General features: G+C 52.0%; 1 protein-coding gene across 1 annotated transcript in view; it reads right to left on the minus strand.

Moving 5' to 3' along the window:
• Positions 1 to 2,707: 2,707 nt before the first annotated feature.
• Positions 2,708 to 19,491, minus strand: part of MARK4 (microtubule affinity regulating kinase 4) — a 56,563-nt gene continuing 39,779 nt past the window's right edge. Inside the window, 5 exon segments of the mRNA XM_017874278.1 lie at positions 2,708 to 4,019; positions 6,834 to 6,878; positions 8,678 to 8,924; positions 8,927 to 8,952; positions 12,444 to 12,547. Coding sequence (XP_017729767.1) covers positions 3,683 to 4,019; positions 6,834 to 6,878; positions 8,678 to 8,924; positions 8,927 to 8,952; positions 12,444 to 12,547 — 759 coding nt within the window. The 3' untranslated portion in view covers positions 2,708 to 3,682.

A 19,491-nucleotide genomic window follows, 5' to 3' on the forward strand; every position in this document is an offset into this window, starting at 1 on the left:
GCTTTGTGCCATAGTTATTGAGGGAGGAAGTGCAATTGGCCACTGTGTGGCCTCGGAGTGGTTGTCCTTTCTCGGCATGTACTAAACATGTCTTATCCCGGGTCTAAAATGAGGCAAAGTTAGGTCACAGAATCTAGTCCAAAAATTAGAAGGCTCTGTGGGGAATCTGAGACCCGGAGAGACACTGAGCCCAGTGTCACTCACCCAAAGCATGGGCCCTTTCCAACTTTGGCTTTGAATTAGTCATGCTCAGATCTCAAACTGAGGAGGAATGCAGCCAAACGAAATGTCTGAAACTTGAATTTAGCCCAGGGGTCTCCAGTTCGAGGCTTCCCACGCAGCTCATCACATCTGCCTCTATTCTGCTTCTCACTGGCTTCCTTCTGTCCCGTCTGACTTCATCCCTCTGTAGCTGCTGCCAGGCCCTTACTTTGCTCAAGAACCTGCCATGGCTCCCCATTTCTCCTAGAAAGCCTTTCTGTTATTTGCAATTCAAGGTCACACTGAAATGCATACCATTTGCTGGAGACTCACCTTTCCAGTTCTTTCCCCATTACTCCTCTGATTCTTTCACACCTTACACCCTCCAATTCCCACCTCAATGTCTTTGACCAAGCTGTTTTCCTCTCCAATCTGGAACTTTTGAGTCTGAGCATCTCCATGAAGTCTTTAGGGATAAGCATTTTGGAGAACTCAGTCCCAGGAAGGAACAGGAAAGAGGCATGGTAGAGCAATTGGTGGAGGGAGAAGAAGAATTAATAGGAGTCAAACAGTATCTGAACAAGCACTGGGCGTTGGACATGTCAATCACCTCCACCCAGCCAAACAGGCCAATGTCTCTAAGGACACAGTGGGTGGGCCCCAAAAGACAAAGGTTTTAGGGGGAAAAAAAAAGGTGAGGCGGGAGTAAATGGAAGACCTGACAGAGCCCTCAGGAACCTAAGGTGCTTTTTCAAACCTGAAGAGTCACAAAGATTAAGGGCCCTTGTAGTTCAATCTGCCCTGTTTTACAGAGGGGAAATTGAGGCCTAGGGATGTCCCCAAAAGTTCCCAGGGAGATTACTAAAGGAAAGGTTAGAAGAGATCCCAAACATCAAGGTACGCAGAACCTGTGAGATGCTGCGATGTTCTTTACTGTACTGTCCCCAGTTGAAGATGCCAGCTCCACACCCAGAGGCTACACAGACCACACATGCCAGTGGGGACCATCTGAGCCAGCCAAATCCACAGTCTAGACACCTGTCAGTAACCATGTCCCCCCCACTTTGCCTCAGAGGACTCTCTTAAATCTATCCGTGCTTTCCCCATCTGTCGGGCCCAGACCTCTTTCCTGCTCTTCTGACCTGCTAACTTCCCTCCCTTCCACCCTGCACATAGCACAAACCCGCCCATCTCTACACTGCCCACAACCTTGCCATGGTTCCCCCAATGCCCTTGGAAGAAAGCCCAGGCTCGTCCATAACCTTCAAAGCCCTACTGACGCCCCTAGCCCCATACCTCACAGCAATTCTACACTTACCAAGTCACATGCCATTTGTTGAAGAATGTGTCCTCTCTCCTGCTCCCTGGCCCTTGTATGTGCCAATCGCTCTGCCTAAAATGCACTCCTATCCATGTCTAGCTGGCTCCTTCTCCTCCAGGAAGCCCTCCCTGGCTGAGGCAGGCATCACTTCTGGACTCCCCTACACCAGCCCTGCCCAGTTGCTGCCTGAGGACACGTCTGCCTCCTCCATTGGACTGTGAGCTCTATGAGGGCAGTGTTGGGGCTGTCTTGATTACCACTGTGTCCCCAGCACAGAGGATGCTCTCAGTAATTGACCAAGCCTCTTCCCTGAAGTACCCTGAACTTCCATGGCTCCCCAGTGTCATGGGGAGAAAGTCCAGCTTATTCATTTTGGCCCCAAAGGCACTGTGTGAATAAGCTCTCCCCTTCTGTACTGCACAGCTTTCAACCACTATAATCTGTCCAGCTCCCATGCCTTTTCTCCTGCTCGTGACTCCTGACCTTCCTTTGAGGAACCCCTACTAAGTGCAGTTCTAAGTATGAGTCTGGCCACTCCAGAGTCACAGTGATTGGTTTAGAGAAAATCACATGGCCCATTTGGGCCAATGACAGTCTGCCCTGGGACTTTTGCTGGGAAACTGACAATGAGGATCTTTCTGCTGCAGAAAGCTGGAGGGATAGAAATTTCTAACTGCTGAAGTCATCTGTGCCATCAGGAAAGGTGCACTTACTTGATAAAAACTACTAGAATTCAGCTTACACTGAAAAATAGATGCAATGGTCTGATGCCTAGATCAAATCTACCTGAAGTCAGGTGCCCCTGTAATATTAAGTAACCTAAGCCAACAAATACCTTTTTGCTTAAGCAGTGTAGATGGATTATTAGTCCTAATACAGCATTTCTCTTGTTAATTCTCCATCCATGCCCAACACAGTAGCCACACTGAAATTACCCAGTTCTCTGAAGATATACCACATACTCTCACTTCTGGGCTTTTGCCCAGGGCAAACGCAATGCCTAGCCAACTCCTACTCATCCTTCAACACCCCACTGCAGCATTAATTCCTCTAGAGCATCTTCCCCAGTGACCCCACCCTGCCCACTTTCTCTTCTGGACTCCCCTGTCCAGTGTCTGTATCAGAATCCATGTCTCCCACACAGGGCTTCATGTCTGTGTGTCCAGCACTGGACCTGGCATGGAGTAGGCAGGGGTCAATGATTGTTTATTGAATAAATTTACTACTGGAGTAAGAAGTGGCTTAGAGTCCAGTGTAACATGGTGGCTGGGAGTGTGAGTGGATGAATGGGGGCCCGATATAGGAACTGGGGCCTCGGGGATGAGGCCGAGTTCCATCCTGCCTTCTTCCACGACCATCCTTACCTTCCCACCCCCACTGCTCCCATTCTGCATATGAGAAAACCGAGGCTCCGAAAGGAAAAACCACTGCCTGGATTCCCAGGCCTCTTCTTCAACTCATTTGCAGGTGAGGGCAGGGAAGGAAAATCCTAGGGTCAGCACTGGGGTGGGGGGGACTCTCCTAAATTTATTGGGCAACAGGCTGCAGGTGAGGGGGCTGACAGGAGGAGGGTCGGGGTGTAATAACTTAAAAACCGTAGGTGACAGCGGCAGCTCCTCAAGAGACCTTTGCAGAGGGGAGGGTGTGGGGTATTTACAAGGATTTGTACAAAGTGCCCCGCGCCAGCCTGGGGCAGGAAGTGGGGGTTTGAGCGTGAGGGGAGGGGAGGGGAAGGAATCTGCCTCTCTGACCCCCACTCCCAGTCCCCCAGATTCTCCAGTCTTTAGGCTCAGCAGCTCTCCCTGCCCTTGCCCAAGGCCTAATTTTGAGCTGTTGGGAGGAATGGAAGATTTCCTCAGTTTCCCTCCCTGCCCCTGCCCTGTCCCCAAAGTCTCCTCAGGTGCCCTCTTGGTAGGGCGAGGGAGGACAGGACTGGCCGGAGGCTCCAGGAAGGTGCCAGCTCCCCCCACTGAGCCCCCTCATCCTTCTGTGCTGAGCGGCCCCAGAGAACAGCAGAGGGGACAATCTTTGCCCCCAAATCTAATTCAGGGAAACTGAGGTGATGATAAAGGGAGAATTTCCCTCCCTGGCCCCTTCCCCTCCTTTAGAAGTGAAGGGGACAAGGGAGAGGAAGAGGAAGGGCCCTGGGCCCGTGATGGCTCAGAGCTCGAGGTCGTTGGAGATGCGGGTGACGAGGGTGCGGAAGGCCAGGGCGGTGCCCGCCACACGGCGGAAGAGAACTCCCCGCAAGCCTGGCCGGGGCAGCTGGCAGACCTCCACTTCGAAGTGGGACAGGGGCTCGGGCCCGCCCGCACCCCCGTGCAGGCAGGCCAGCAGGAACGGCTGTGGCTGGCGGCAGCGGCAGCGGGCGGCTGCTGTGGCCTGGCGAAGAGCTGCCATCAGGGCCTCGGGAGGGCGCGAGCTGGTCAGCTTCACACTCCAGGGGAATCGGAGCAGCCGGGGGGCGGTTTCCGTTTGATCCCAAGGTAGATGGCAACTGAGGCGAGAAGATATCAGGGGTCAGAGATGGGAGCAAAGAGGAATGTGGTGGAGGGCTGAAGGGATACCTCTTCCCAATTTGGGACAGATTCCTAGCCATCCCCTCAAAAAACTTCTTCCCCTGCTATGCCAGTGACAGTTTCAACTGGAACAGAGCTGACCCCCAGCTAGAGACCACACTTTCCAGCATCCCTTGCAGCCAGGTGTGACCCTGTCTCTAAATTCTGGGACATGAGCAGAAGTGAGGTGTGCCATCCACATCAGTTCCTTCAGAGAACCTGCATGCTCCAGGCTCTCCTGTCCCACATCTCCCATGAGCTGGACTTAGCAGTGGCACAGGCCAGCCTCAACTGTGAAGATGACATAACGGCTCTAGGGAATGGGGATGGAAGAACCTGGGGACGTGAATGATTGCACAGATCAGGGTGGCCCTACCAGCCTGGCTTGGCCACATGGTTTGAATGAGAAATTTCTTTCTGCTTTTTTTTCTTTTTTTTTTTTTTTTTTTTTTTTTTGAGAGGGGAGTTTTGCTCTGTTACCCAGGGCTGGCGAGTGCAATTGCACGCGATCTCGCTCACCACAACCTCCAAGCCATCCTGGCTTCAAGCCGATTCTCCTGCCTCAGCCTTCTGAGTAGTTGGGATTACAGGCATGCGCCACCACGCCCGGCCCTGGCTAATTTTTGTATTTTTAGTAGAGATGGGGTTTCTCCATGTTGGTTAGGCTGGTCTCGAACTCTCAACCTCAGGTGATCCACCCGCCTTGGCCTCCCAAAGTGCTGGGATTATAGGCGTGAGCCACCGTGCCCGGCCTTTGTTTTTTTTTGAGTCAGAGTCTCGCTCTGTCGCTCAGGCTGGAGTGCAGTGGCGCGATCTCGGTTCACTGCAAGGTCCACCTCCCTGGTTCAAGCGATTCTTCTGCCTCAGGCTCCCGAGTAACTGGGACTACAGGCGCCCGCCACCACAATCGTTTTGTTTTGTTTTTGTTTGTATTTTTAGTAGAGACAGGGTTTCACTGTGTTAGCCAGACGGTCTCGATTTCCTGACCTCGTGATCCGCCCGCCTCGACCTCCCAAAGTGCTGGGATTACGGGTGTGAGCCACCGCGCCCGTTGTGTGTGTGTGTGTGTGTGTGTGTGTGAGACAGAGTTTCGTTCTTGTTGCCCAGGCTGGAGGGCAATGACACAATCTCGGCTCACTGCAACCTCTGCTTCCCGGATTCAAGCAATTCTCCTGTCTCAGCCTCCCAAGTAGCTGGGAGAACAGGCACCACGCCCAATTTTTGTATTTTTAGTAGAGACGGAGTCTCACCATGTTGGCCAGGCAGGTCTCAAAACTCCCGACCTCATGTGATCCACCCGCCTTGGCCTCCCAAAGTGCTGGAATTACAGGCGCGAGCCACAGTGCCCAGCCACTTTTTAGTTTTTTTTTGAGACAGGGTCTTGCAGTGCAGTGGTGCAATCACGGCTCACTGCAGCCTTGACCTCCTCGGCTCAAGTGATCCTGCTGCCTTGGCCTCCTGAGTTGTTGGAATTACAGGCATGAGCCACTTGTGTTCGGCCTCTGGGGGCTTTTTGTCACGTCTTAGGATGGGCGCACTGTTGACATTGACTAGGTTAGGGATAGGTTAGGTCAGAGATGATAAACATTCTCCAATGTGCAAGAGGGCCCTGCACAACAAAGAACTGTCCCGCCTGAAGTACGAGAGTGCTGCACTGGATGAGCATCCCAGGGCTAGCCCCCCTTGTTTCCGTGTGGCCACCCCTCAACTTGGGTGAAGGAGAGCATTCTACTTCCGATCTCTGTGCTCGGATCAAGGGTGACCACATGACCAGGTCTGACCAACCAGAGTACGTCTCCTTTCTGGCTGCAGACATTGGCTTAGGAATGAGCATGTGACCTAGTCCCAGCCAATAAGAGTCACCCTTAGCAGTTTGTTGCAGCTGCTGGCAAGGCTCGGGTTTCCACCTGGGTCTCTAAACCGGGAACTCAGACTAAACCAGGGCTTGGCAAACTGCGGTGCTGTCTGCTTTTGTAAATCAAGTTTCATTGGAACACAGCCATACCCATTTGTTTTGTGTTGAATATGACTGCTTTTGCACTCCAGTGGCACAACTGAACAGGCGTGACAGAGGGTGCCTGGCCCTCAAAGCCTAAAATCATGATCTGGGTCTGTACAGATGTTTGCCTCCTGCTGGCCCTGAGGTGCCAGGCAAACATTGTGCCATGACTGGATGAGAAGCAAAAGGAGGTGGGGGCATTGACCAGAAGTTGAGTTGTAGATGAGATCAGGCTTTTTTTTTTTTTTTCTTTTTTTAGACGGAGTTTTGCTCTTGCTGCCCAGGCTGGAGTGTGATGGCACGATCCCGGCTTACCGCAACCTCTGCCTCCCAGGTTCAAGCGATTCCCCTGCCTCAGCCTCCCGAGTAGTTGGGATTACAGGCATGCGCCACCACGCCCGGTTAATTTTTGTACTTTTAGTAAAGACAGGGTTTCTCCATGTTAGGTTGGTCTTGAACTCCCGACCTCAGGTAATCCGCCTGCCTCGGCCTCCCAAAGTGCTGGGATTACAGGCATGAGCCATGGCGCCCGGTCAGAGGCTGAAGTTTAAGATGGTCAAGAGAAGGTGCTTGTGATGGGGTGGGAATGAGAAGAGCTGGCAGAGAAGGCAGGGGCCATAGGGCATTTCAGGAAGTTGGCCTTGCAGGATGAGACTGGGGCCCCATCTAATTCCCTGGGGTAAGTGTCAGGAGGTGCGGAGGCAGGAGAGGGGAAGGGCTGGTGTGGCAGTCGGGGGTAGGCCCAAGCACTCACCTTGTGACCTCAGGTCCCCCGATTCTCTCAGGTTCGTCTGCGACCCTAGGGGAGGGGAGGGGGACAGAGTGTCTAATCTGGACATAGGGAACCCACCTCCCCCAACCCACTGCCTCCGGGATTCTGAGCAGCCCCTGCCTCAACCCCAGTCCCTCTGGGCTGGCTGGCGAGGGCCCGGAGACAGGATTTGATCTCCCTGTCCATCCCCATAATGGGGCTCATTCTGAAATGGGTTAGTGCAGGTCACAGGAAAGATACTGAAGAATGTGGAAGATGAAAGGGAGGGGAGTGGGCAGAGACACACCCTTATATAGAGAAGTGGCCAGAGAGAGACGCGCACACGTGCGCACACACACACTCACATATACAATCATGCTTTGCCCAAACAACACCTTTGTGAGGCTGCCCTTTTTTCTTTCTTTTTTTGAGACAGAGTCTCACTCTGACATGCAGGAGTGGCGTGATCTCGGCTGGCTGCAGCCTCCATCTCCCGGGTTCAAGCAATCTTCCTGCCTTGGCCCCTGAAGTAGCTGGGACTACAGGTGCGTGCCACAAATTTTTTCTTTTTTTTGGTAGAGATGGGGCTTTGCCACATTGCCCAGGCTGGTCTCAAACTCCTGGACTCAAGCGATCCATCCAAAGTGCTGGGATTACTGGTCTGAGCCACCTCATCCAGAGGCCTGCCTATTTAATGCTGCACCCCTCCCTTCCCCACACCTCTCATTCCCCTACCTGTTCTATTTTTTTTTTTTTTTTTTTAGAGACAGGGTCTTCCTCTGTTACCAGGACTGATGATCATAGCTCACAGCAGCCTCGACCTCCTGGGTTCAAGTGATCCTCCTGCCTCCCAAGTCCATGGGACTACAGGTGCAGTCGCCATGCCCGGCCAATTATTTATTTTTTGTAGAGATAGGACCTTGCTGTGTTGTCCAGCCTGGTCTTGAACTCCTGGGCTAAAGTGATCCACTCGCCTCAGCCTCCCAAAGTGCTGTGATTCCAGGCATGAGCCACCAAATGTGGCTTCTATTCTATTTTTCTTCTTCGTTACTTCCCACTACCTAGACGTCTATATAATAAGTATATTTTACTGATTTCTTTTTCTGTCTAGATCCCTTAATAGAATGTTGGCTCTGCCAGGGCAGAAGTTTTATACTTTTGCTCACCCTCTACTACAGGGCCTAGGACAGTGCCAGGCACACAGTAAGGACTCAATGAATAATAGCAATTAATAACTAATACACATGTAAAGCACTTTCCAAGGCAAGGTTCTAAGCTCAGTCCATACATCACTTCATTTAGTCCTTACAATAACCCTAGGAGACAGGTACTGTTATTACTATAGCCATTTTACAGAAGAGGAAAGTGAGGCCCAGAGACCTTGAGTAACTGCCATTTGAACCCCCAAATCTGGCTCCAGAGGCTATGCTTCTGTGAGTAAATGAAAAACCAGACCCCACGTACTGACCCTGTACTCCACTCACATCTACAGAGCCCCCTCCCCAATGCCCGCACACACAGGTGAGACATGCAGACAGGGAGGCAGAGCCAGCAAGAACAGGGCATGGATGGGACTTACTGATCTTGGATCCCTGGGGCAGAGAGGCGCCCGAAACACAGCGGTTAGAGTTCTGCCGTTTAGAGGGATCGAGGGTAACCCTGCAGTGTGAGGAGGGCGGTGAGGGACGACAGGGGAGGAGGAGAGGAAGAGGAGGAGGAGGAGGAGGAGGAGGAGGAGAAGGAGGAAATGTTCGGGTACAGGAGACAGAGCAGAGTAGAAGACAGGTTAGGTCCCATCAGCCCCCTACCCTGCTCCACCCCGCTTCTGCCATCCCTGCGGAGCTCACCTTCGGGTCAGTTTGGAGGTTAGCTTGGTGAAGAGGTTGGTGGTGGGGCGGGGCCGCCCGGCGGGCAGGGGTGCAGCCTCATGGGCCAGCGTGGGAGAGGCAGGGGGCCCATTCTGCACACCCCACCACCCCACCCCTGCCCGCCGGTCCCGGACCTGGCCACCGTGGAAGGTGCTGCGGATGGTGGAGCCGCGTGCCAGGCGGCTCCGCTCCCCTGATGGGGGTGCCAGGCTGTGACTGGAGGGGAGGCAGGGGGCACCCGTGGGGTGCCTGAGCTGTGGGCAGAGAGAGACAAGTCAGGGTGGGGGACTGAGGCAAGCCAGGACCCCAGTCCTTCTGATTCTTCATAATCCTGTCCTGAGACCAGGGACTGCAACCAGCCTGGAACTCAGAGACAGGGCTGCAATGTACAGTTGTGCAGGCTGTGCACTATACAATCCTAGCATTATTTTACTAACTCTCCTCTCCTATTACCCCTCCTTCAAACTGTCCCTTCTTCAAACTCTACCCCCTCCAAACCATCTCCTATCACAACTCTCCTCTCTCCAAACACAGCAACTGAATAGATGCACAGAAAGTTTTGGGTGACTTCCTTGCTATTTGCCGAAACCTCAGGAACCAAATCAACTTGGCAAACACTTTGCTATCTGAACTCCCATCATCTAAAATCAGGAAAGGGAAAGATGTAAAGGTCAAGGATACCTGCATTCACTATGATAATTTGAGCAGTGGGGGTCCCACTGTCCCAGGACCCTCCTCCAGCCCCTCGGACCCTCCTCGTTGACAACAAGGGCCAGACCTCCATCTTCCGAGTTCAATTCTTCTGCCTCACCCTCCCGAGTAGCTGGGATTACAAGTGTGTGCCACCATGCCTGGGTTTTTTTTTTTTTTTTTTTTTGTGAGACAGAGTCTTACTCTGTCACCTAGGCTGAAGGTGACATCTTGGCTACTGCAACCTCCGCCTCCAGGGTTCAAATGATTCTCCTGCCTCAGCCTCCTGAGTAGCTGGGACTATAGGCATGCAGCACCACGCCTGGGTAATTTTTGTATTTTCAGTAGAGATGGGGTTTCCCCATGTTGGCCAGGCTGGTCTCAAACTCCTGACCTCAGGTGATCCACCCGCCTTGGCCTCCCAAAGTGCTGGGATTCCAGGCGTGAGCCACTGCACCCAGCCCAGACCTCCAATTTCTATCCTCCCAGGGACTTCAGGCCCAGCCTGGATCTCAGAGAATCCTGATTGTGGCACAGGCTGTTACTTCTCCCTTAGAATCCATCCTCCCTGTTTTGCTCTTGGTAACCAAACCCCTAAGAGTATGAGCACTGCACACGGCCACCCAGCCAGAGTCTACATTTCCCAGACTCCCTTGCAGTTAGGGATGGTCATGTGACCATGCTCCAGCCAATGGGATATAAGCAGAAGAAGTGCTCTGTAGATCTTCGGGTCACGCCTTTTTAAAAAGATGTTGCTGCTAGGCCGGGCGCCGGTGGCTCAGCCTGTAATCCAGCCTTTGGGGAGGCGCAGACGGGCGGGATCACGACAGGTCAGGAGATCGAGGGACCATCCTGGCTAACACTGCTGAAACCTCGTCTCTACTAAAAAAATACAAAAACTAGACCGGGCGACTGGTGGCGGGCGCTGTGTCCCAGCTACGGGAGGTGGAGGCAGGAGAATGGTAAACCCGGGAGGCGGGAGTTGCAGTGAGCTGAGATCCTGCACTGCACTCCAGCCCCGGGACAGAGCGAGACTCCGTCTCAAAAAAAAAAAAAAAAAAAAAAAAAAAAAAGGGTTGCTGCTTGTCCTGCTCTTTCCAATTCTTGCTGGGATTAGAGACAATGATGGCAGCTGGCAGTGGCCTCGTCCAGAGTGGAATCATTGTTGGGGCTGGGAAGTAACTTACTGGGGTCCTTGGAGGACCCTCTGGACCTAAATCTCCTTTTTATTTAAATTACTATACCCTGGGATCTCTTTGTTTTTGTTTACAGCAGCTGAGTTCTATAATTTTATTTTTTGTGTTTTTAAATTTTAATTTAAATTTTTTTGTCGAGTCGTAATTTAACTGTTCTATATTCTTGAGCAGACTGGAAGGCATATATCTATGGTGGTTACAAATAGATTCTGGAGTCCAGTTGGAATCTGCTTCTTGACTTCCAGCTGTGTGCCCTTGGGACAATGTTACTTAACCTCCTAGGCCTTATGTTCTCAGCTGTAAAATGAGATATAGACTCTACTACAGAGTTGTTAGGGGCTTGAGCCAGGTGATAGACATGAAGCTGCTTTATTTTATTTGATAACTACCAAGGAAAGCACTCTCAGTCCTGAAATGAAGGCCTTTAAGCATCAGACCCAGTAGCCATGGTACAGGAAACCTGATCTCTACTGGATCTCTTAATGGGGCCTGGAAGCTTAGACAGCATCAGCCATTTTTTTTTTTTTTTTTTTTCTTGAGATGGAGTCTTGCTCTGTCGCCCAGGACTGGAGTACCAGTGGTGCCGTCTAGGCTCACTGCAGTCCACTCCCGGGTTCCCGCCATATCTCCTGCTCAGCCTCCTGAGTAGCTGGACTACAGGCCCCCCACCACGGTCTGGCTAATTTTTTGTATTTTTAGTAGGAGACGGGGTTCACCTATGTTACCAGGAATGGGTCTCGATCTCTGCCCTCGTGATCTGCCTGTCTCGGCCTCCAAGAGTGTTTGGGATTACAGGGTTGTAAAAAAGACCGACCTGCCTTTTTTTTTTTTTTTTTTGAGACAGAGTCTCCGTGTGTGGCCCAGGCTGGAGTGCAGTGGCGCAATCCCAGCTCACTGCAACCTCTGCCTCCCAGGTTCAAGCGATTCTCCTGCCTTATTCAGCCTTCTGAGTAGCTGGGATTATATGCGCATGATACCATTCCTGGCTAATTTTTGTATTTTTAGTAGAGACAGGGTTTCACCATGTTGGCCAGGTTGGTCTCAAACTCCTGACTTCAGGTGATCTGCCCACCTCGGCTCCCAAAGTGCTGGGATTACAGGCGTAAGCCACCGTGCCCAGACAGCATCAAGCCCATTTTATGGAGGAGGAAACAGAGGCTCAGAGATTTACCCAGTCATTCTGCTAGCAGTGCGAGCACAGAGGTAAGATTCGAACTCAGAACTGAGTATTCACAGAATCGTGACTGTTAACTACCTCATTCCCCCGCCCACACCCAGTGGGAAGATCTGCATCCACTAATCAGGTGCATCCCACAGTGTGCCCTGGTGTTGGCCATCAATCTGCCCTACAGTCCTGGTGGGTGTCAGCGTCCTCGTCGTGGAGCTGGCCCCACTCTGACTGGCCTTGACCTGTGATGTGAACCAATCCCTTCCCTCTCTCTGCTCCAGCCAGTCTGAACTGGTTTATCTCCCTTGCCAGCTAGAAGAGACCTCACAGACTCAGGCCAACAAGCTGGAAAACCAGCCAACCAGATGATGCTGAAGCTGTGACATTCTGGGGCTTCTCTCAAGTTCTAAAAATGGATCATTCAAAAAATCAATTCAGGTTCCCAAGGCTTGTAGGCGGAGAACAGGGCCAACTGCTTTCCTGGTGCTGAAGACTAATTAATTAAGTGGGGAGGATTTTCAGGGGGGTACATGGCAAGGGCACATGGCCAAGGGCAGGGCAGATACACTCCCTCTCTGGGCCCCGGTCCCCACAGCACCAGCCTCCAACGCCTATCATCTCAGATCAAGGGAGGTCCTGTTCACCTACCCCCTACTTCCCACCCCTCACCCTGTTGCTGCCCCCTCCGTACCTGTTTTCTTTCCCATTTGGCAACAGTGACGGGCGCTCAGCCCCCGGGCGTTCTGTGCAAACGTAGGTGTTTCTGCGGGTCATCATGCTGGGAGGGAGGTTGTTCTGTAGGAGACACGGCCAGGAAGGGAGTGAGGGGGTGAAGACACGCCCCTGCGCTCCACCCTCTTCCCTTCTCTGCCCTCCCCATCGACGAATGAGTCAGGGGCTCGTGTGGGAAGCCAGGGTGAGTAGGAAATGGTCAAAGGTCTCAAAGACGTGAAAGGCTCATGAGAATCCCAATCACCTAGGCTGAGTCAAGGGAGACCCCGGGAGCCCGGAGAAGAGGGTGACACTGAGGGAAAACGAGGCAGGGAAGGTTTCCAGGGGGCATCCTTGTCCACTGCTCTTCTCCCAGCAATGCCCACCTTCTCAAGGTCCGGCCCAGCCACACCAAACATTTGCTAACGTATTCTTTTTTTTTTTTTTTTTTTTTTTTTTGAGACGGAGTCTCGCTCTGTCGCCCAGGCTGGAGTGCAGTGGCCGGATCTCAGCTCACTGCAAGCTCCGCCTCCCGGGTCCACGCCATTCTCCTGCCTCAGTCTCCCAAGTAGCTGGGACTACAGGCGCCCGCCATCTCGCCTGGCTAATTTTTTGTATTTTTTAAGTGGAGACGGGGTTTCACTGTGTTAGCCAGGATGGTCTCGACCTCCTGACCTTGTGATCCGCCCGCCTCGGCCTCCCAAAGTGCTGGGATTACAGGCTTGAGCCACCGTGCCCGGCCTAACGTACTTATTCATGCCACATTCTGTCATTGTGCCTAGCCTTTGCACTGGCTGTCTCACCTGTTAGAACATTCCTCCTACCTTTTCCCCTGACTCACTCCTACATATCTTTCAGGTGTCAGTTCATAATCTACCACCACCCCCGGCCCCAGGCTGAGTCACGTGCCTCCTTTGGGTTCCCACAGGTCCCTGGGCTCCCCACTGCAGCTTCAATCACTGTGCTATCAATGTCTCTTCTCATATACATCCCCATCCTATACTGGGCTGTGAGCTCTGGGAACATAGGGAATATCAGGATTATGCTGCCTCATAAACCTGTTAGGCAGAGAGCCCTCTTTTTCTATTCTCTGGAAGTTTGTGTAAGGTTAGTGTTATTTCTTCTTTAAGTGTTTGGAAGAATTCCACTGGTGGGAGTCATCAGAGCCGGAAATTTTCTTTATGGGGAAGGTTTTCAGTTATGAATTCAATTTCTTTAACAAGAATATAAGACTGTTCAGGTTTTCTATTTCTTCTTGTGTCAGTTTTGATACAGTGTGTTTTTAAAGTAATGTGTCCATTTCATCTAAGTTGTTACATTTATTGGCATAAAGTAGTTCCTAATATCATCTTACTATCTGTTAATGTTAGAACAAAGTTCCCCTTTTCATTTTGGATACTGGTAATTCATGTTTGCTGTCTTTTTTCCTTAATTGATTTTTACCAGGGATCCATTGGATTTTATTTATTTATTTTTTAGGACAGAGTGTCACTCTTTTTGCCCAGGCTGGAGTGCAATGGCATGACCTCGGCTCACTGCAACATCCACCTCCCAGGTTCAAGTGATTCTCCTGCCTTAGCCTCCCAAGTAGCTGGGATTACAGGCGTGCACCACCACAACCAGCTAATTTTTTGTATTTTTGGAAGACACAGGGTTTCACCATGCTGGCCAGGCTGGTCTCAAACTCCTGACCTCAAGTAATCCACCCGCCTCAGCCTCTCAAAGTGCTGGGATTACAGGCATGAGCCACTGCACCCAGACTGATTTTATTAATCTTTTCAAAAAACCAACTTTAGGTTTTGTTGCTTTATTGTACCTCTTCCTTCTCCTTCCCTGATTTATTTTCTTTAATGCCTCCTCCCTTTTTTTGAGATGGGGTCTTGTTCTGATGCCTAGGCTGGAGTGCAGTGGTGTGATCATGGCTCACTGCAGCCTCCCAAGTAGCTAGAACCTCAGGCATGTGCCACAACACTTAGCTAATTTTTATTTTTGGCAGAGATAGGGTCTGTGTTGCCCAGGATGGTCTACAACTCCTGGGTTCAAGCAATCCTCCTGTCTCAGCCTCCCGAAGTGCTGGGATTACAGGCATGAGCCACCACTTCTGGTCCCTTCTACTTTCTTTGAGGTTTATTTGCTTTTCTTTTTTTTTAACCTTCTTAAAGTGTGGGTTTTGTTTAGCAATAACAATAGCTCTCATTCACTGAGTGCTTACTGTGCCAGTATGTGAAGTACCTCACGTTTGAGATCTTACAAGATCCTCACAATGACCCAGGTTCTCTAATGAGCCCATTTCACAGAGTGAGACACTGAAGCTCAGAGAGATGAAGTTACTTGCCCAAGGTCACACGGCTCGTTAATGTAATTCAAACTCTACGTGGCTTCAGAATCCTGGCCACTTTCTCAAACTGCCTCCACCCTTTTTCTCTTTTTTAAGAGATAGGATCACAACATGTTGCCCAGGCTGGTCTCAAACTCCTGGCCTCAAGCAGTCCTCCCACCTCAGCCTCCCAATAGCTGGGACTACATGTGTGTGCCACCATGTCCAGTTGCCTCCACTCTCCTGTTCCTATATTGAGGATATTTTCATACTATGCTGTTCTTGGGAACTCAGATGCAGGAAAGCCAAGTCTACATTTCCCAGAGTCCTTTGCAGCTCAGGTTCTGCATACAAGTTGGGTTCTGCCAATCTTTGCACTCATGAAGATCTGGAAGGTGTAAATGGGGCAGCAGCTGCTGTCCTGCCTGCTTTGACTTCAGCTCACACAGGCAAGGCTATGAGATGAAGGTCTTTGCTTCAGCAGGGCCCTACTGCCCATTGTCCAGCCCTCTGGGCATCAATAAGCTCTTTTGACTGATGGAGGATGAGGTTTTTGAGTCTTGGGTTACAGCCATGTCAATGTGTTGGGGTTTTTTTTGTTTTTTTTTTTGAGACGGAGTCTCGCTCTGTCCCCCGGCTGGAGTGCAGTGGCGCGATCTCGGCTCACTGCAAGCTCGGCCTCCCGGGATCACGCCATTCTCCTGCCTCAGACTCCTGAGTAGCTGGGACTACAGGCGCCCGCCACCGCGCCTGGCTAATTTTTTGTATTTTTAGTAGAGACGGGGTTTCACCGCGGTCTCGATTGATCTCCTGACCTTGTGAACCGCCCACCTCGGCCTCCCAAAGTGTTGGGATTACAGGCGTGAGCCACCGCGCCCGGACTTTTTTTTTTTTTTTTTAAGACGGAGTCTCGCCCTGTCACCCAGGTTGAAGTATAGTGGCGCAATCTCAGCTCACTGTAACCTCCGCCTCCTAGGTTCAGGCAATTCTCCTGCCTCAGCCTCCCAAGTAGCTGAGATTACAGGCGTGCACCATGCCAGGCTAATTTTTGTATTTTTAGTACAGACGGGATTTTGCCATGTTGGCCGGGCTGGTCTTGAACTCCTGACCTCAAGTGATCCACTGCCTCGGCCCCCCAAAGTGTTGGGCTTACAGGCATAGGCCACCGTGCCCGGCCTAACAATGCACTCTTGAATTTATCAGTGCTGGGACAGCCTCAGAAGCAGCAGCTCCCTTGGTGGGTCAGTTCTGCGGTGTGGTTGCGACTGTTGTTCCTGCAAATCCTGCCCACTGTCCGCTCCTCCAGTCCTTCCTACAATTTTTTCTTTTCTTTTTTTTTTTTTGATAGGGAGTCTTGCTCTGTCGCCCGGGCTGGAGTGCAGTGGCCGGATCTCAGCTCACTGCAAGCTCCGCCTCCCGGGTTTACACCATTTTCCTGCCTCAGCCTCCGGAGTAGCTGGGATTACAGGTGCCCGCCACCTCGCCCGGCTAGTTTTTTTGTATTTTTAGTAGAGACGGGGTTTCACCGTGTTAGCCAGGATGGTCTCGATCTTCTGACCTCGTGATCCACCCGTCTCGGCCTCCCAAAGTGCTGGGATTACAGGCTTGAGCCACCGCGCCCGGCCTTCTTTTTTCTTTAACCACACTCCCATCTCATCCTCTCCTTCTCTGGCCCTGCTGCTCCCACCCATTCTCTGGGTTATGGATCACTCTCTGACACATGGGCCTCAGAGGCTGCCATGTGGAGCTCCAGGTCTCGGGGCTGGGGAGGAGCCAAGGGGCGTGAATTTGTACTGATCCGGAATACTCAGGACACACAGGCATCCCCGCCTCCCTCCTGTACCACCTGCCTGAAGTTGAGTTGATGCCCTCAAGATCTGTTTCCCCAAGGCCCTTCTGGTATAAGGTGGCCAGTGAGCTGTCCTCAGGTGCACCCTCTCCTGGCCCATCCCCACAGGGTCCCCTCACAACATTCCACTCCCCTCCCTACTGACCCCGGGCTCTGTGCAGCCCTGGAGTTCAGGGCCCTGAACACGGACTAGCAGTCCTCACAGGTGGTGGCAGAGTCACAGCTGGTCAAACCAAACACAGCCGGTCACTGCCAGTTGCTGCTGGCTACCGCTGGTCATGGCCTAACACTGCTGGTCAAAGCCTGTCACAGCAAGTTAAGGCTGGTCATGGTCAGACACCAACAGTCAGGGACAGTTAAAGCTGGTCATGAGTGGTAATGGCCAGACACCACTGGTCACAGCCAGATACCATTGGCCAAGGGTGGTCACGGCCAGTCAAGGCTGGTCAAAGCCGGTCACAGCCAGTTGCTGCTGGTTAATACTGGTCATGGCTGGACATTGCCAGTAAAGGCTGGTTAAAGCTGGCCACAGCTGGCTGCCACTGGTAACAGGTGGACACTTGCGGTAAAAGCTTCAGTAGGGCCCTGGCAGGCATCGCCACTGAAGGCCAGTCACAATCGGTCAAAGCCAGTCAAGGCTGGTAAACGCTGGTAACAGCCAGACACCACCAGCCACTACGGCTGGGTTCCTCCTGATGGTCGGGACCTCCGCAGAAACGCCCCTACCCTGCAAACAGCCGTGCAGTGAGACCTTGGTTTGCCTTGGGTGTTTAGAACCAAAATAAACTGGAGGTACCCAGAGGCACCAAGAGCACTAAGAAGAAATTAAAAAGATGAATGTTCTCAAGTACGTACAAGAAAAATTAGTATTTAAAAACTTATTTTTTTGTTTGTTTGTTTGAGACAAGGTCTCCCTCTGTCGCCCAGGCTGGAGTGCAGTGGCACGATTTTGGCTCACTGCAACCTTCACCTCCTGGACACAAGTGATCCTCCTGCCTCAGCCTCCCAAGTAGCTGGGACTACCGGCACGTGCCACCACCACACCGGACTAATTTTTGTATTTTTTGTAGAGAAGAGGTGTCACCATTTTGCACAGGTTGGTCTCAAACTCCTGAGCTCAAGCAATCCACCCACCTCAGGCTCTCAAAGTGCGGAGATTACAGGCATGAACCACCATGTCTGACGAAAATTTAATTTTATGACGTATTTTGTTTTGTTTTGTCTTGTTTTTTTTTTTTTTTTGAGACGGAGTCTTGCTCTGTCACCGAGGCTGGAGTGCAGTGGCTGGATCTCCGCTCACTTGCAAGCTCCGCCTCCCGGGTTTACGCCATTCTCCTGCCTCAGCCTCCGAGTAGCTTGGGACTACAGGCGCCCACCACCTCGCCTGGCTAGTTTTTTTTGTATTTTTTAGTAGAGAACGGGGGTTTCACTGTGTTAGCCAGGATGGTCTCGATCTCCTGAACTCGTGATCCGCCGTCTCGCTCCCAAAGTGCTGGGATTACAGGCGTGCCAGCGCCCGGCCGTCTTGTTTTTGAGATGGAATCTTGCCTCTGTCGCCCAGGCTGGAGTGGCAGTGGCGATCTTCGGCTCACTGCAACCTCTGCTCCTGGGTTCAAACAGTTTCCTCCTCAGCTCCTGAGGTGCTGAGATTTACAGGCATGCGCCACCACGCCTGGGTAATTTTTGTATATTAATAGAGACAGGGTCGACCACGGTTGGCCATGACTGTATCAGAACTCCTGACCCTCGTGATCCACCCACCTTGGCCTTCTCAAAGTGCTGGGATTAAGGATGAGCCAACGCACCCGGTCAACTATTTGGTTAAAGAGCAAAATCTTAGGTAAAAATAAGATAACTATAAGTATTTTGTGTCTGGTGTGGGTGTACCCATGCCTTTTTTTTTTTTGAAACAGTCCTCATCTGTCCAGGCCTGGAGTGGGCAGTGGGCGCGATCTAAGCTCACCGTGCAGCTCTGCCTCCCGGGCTCATACATTCCTCCCTGCCTCAGCCTCCCGAGTAGCTGGGACTACAGGCATCCACCACCATACCCAGCTAATTTTTTTTTTTATTTTGTTAGTAGAGATGGGGTTTTCACGTGTTAGGCCAGGATGGTGTCGATCTCCTGAACTCGTGATCCACCCGTCTCGGGCCCTCCCCAAATGTGCTGGGAATTTCTACAGGTGTAGGTGTAAGCCAGCCCCGTGCGCAGCCAATCATGGCTTTTTTTTTTTTTGAGACGGAGTCTCACTGCTGTCGGGCCGCCAGGCTGGGTGGGGCAGTGGCCGGATCTTCCAGCTCACTGGCAAGGGCTTCCACCTCCCAGGTTCATTGCCATTCTCCTGGCCTCAGCCTCCCGCGAGTAGCTGGGAGGCAGCAGGCGGCCTGCACACTCCGGCCGGCTAGTTTTTTGTATTGTTTTCAGTAGAGACGGGGTTTTCACCGGGTTATGCCAGGATGGTCTCGATCTGCCTGACCTCGTGATCCTCCACCTCGGCCTCCCAGAGAAGTGCTGGGATTAACAGGCTTGAGCCCAGCCGCGCCCCCGCCCATTTTTTATTTTGTATTGTTTAGTAGAGACGGGGTTTCACGTGTTAGGCCAGGTGGTCTCGATCTCCTGACCTCGTGATCGTGCCGCGCCCCTTGGCCTCCCAAAGTGCTGGGATTACAGGTGTAAGCCACCACGCCCAGCCGACCATGCTTTTAAAAGTTTAGGCCCACAACTGGCTCAGACTCATACCTGTGTGCACCCTGGTCAAGGCTGGGACTTGGCTGGTAGTAACCTGCCATGACCAGCCTTGAAAGGCCAAGGCACAGCCACGTGGGGCGGCTCCTGAACATGTGCAGAGCAGAGGAGCAAGGAGT

This window comes from Rhinopithecus bieti, unplaced genomic scaffold (assembly GCF_001698545.2).
Source record: "Rhinopithecus bieti isolate Rb0 unplaced genomic scaffold, ASM169854v2 scaffold_7888, whole genome shotgun sequence".
In the NCBI taxonomy this organism is placed as follows: Eukaryota; Metazoa; Chordata; class Mammalia; order Primates; family Cercopithecidae; genus Rhinopithecus; species Rhinopithecus bieti.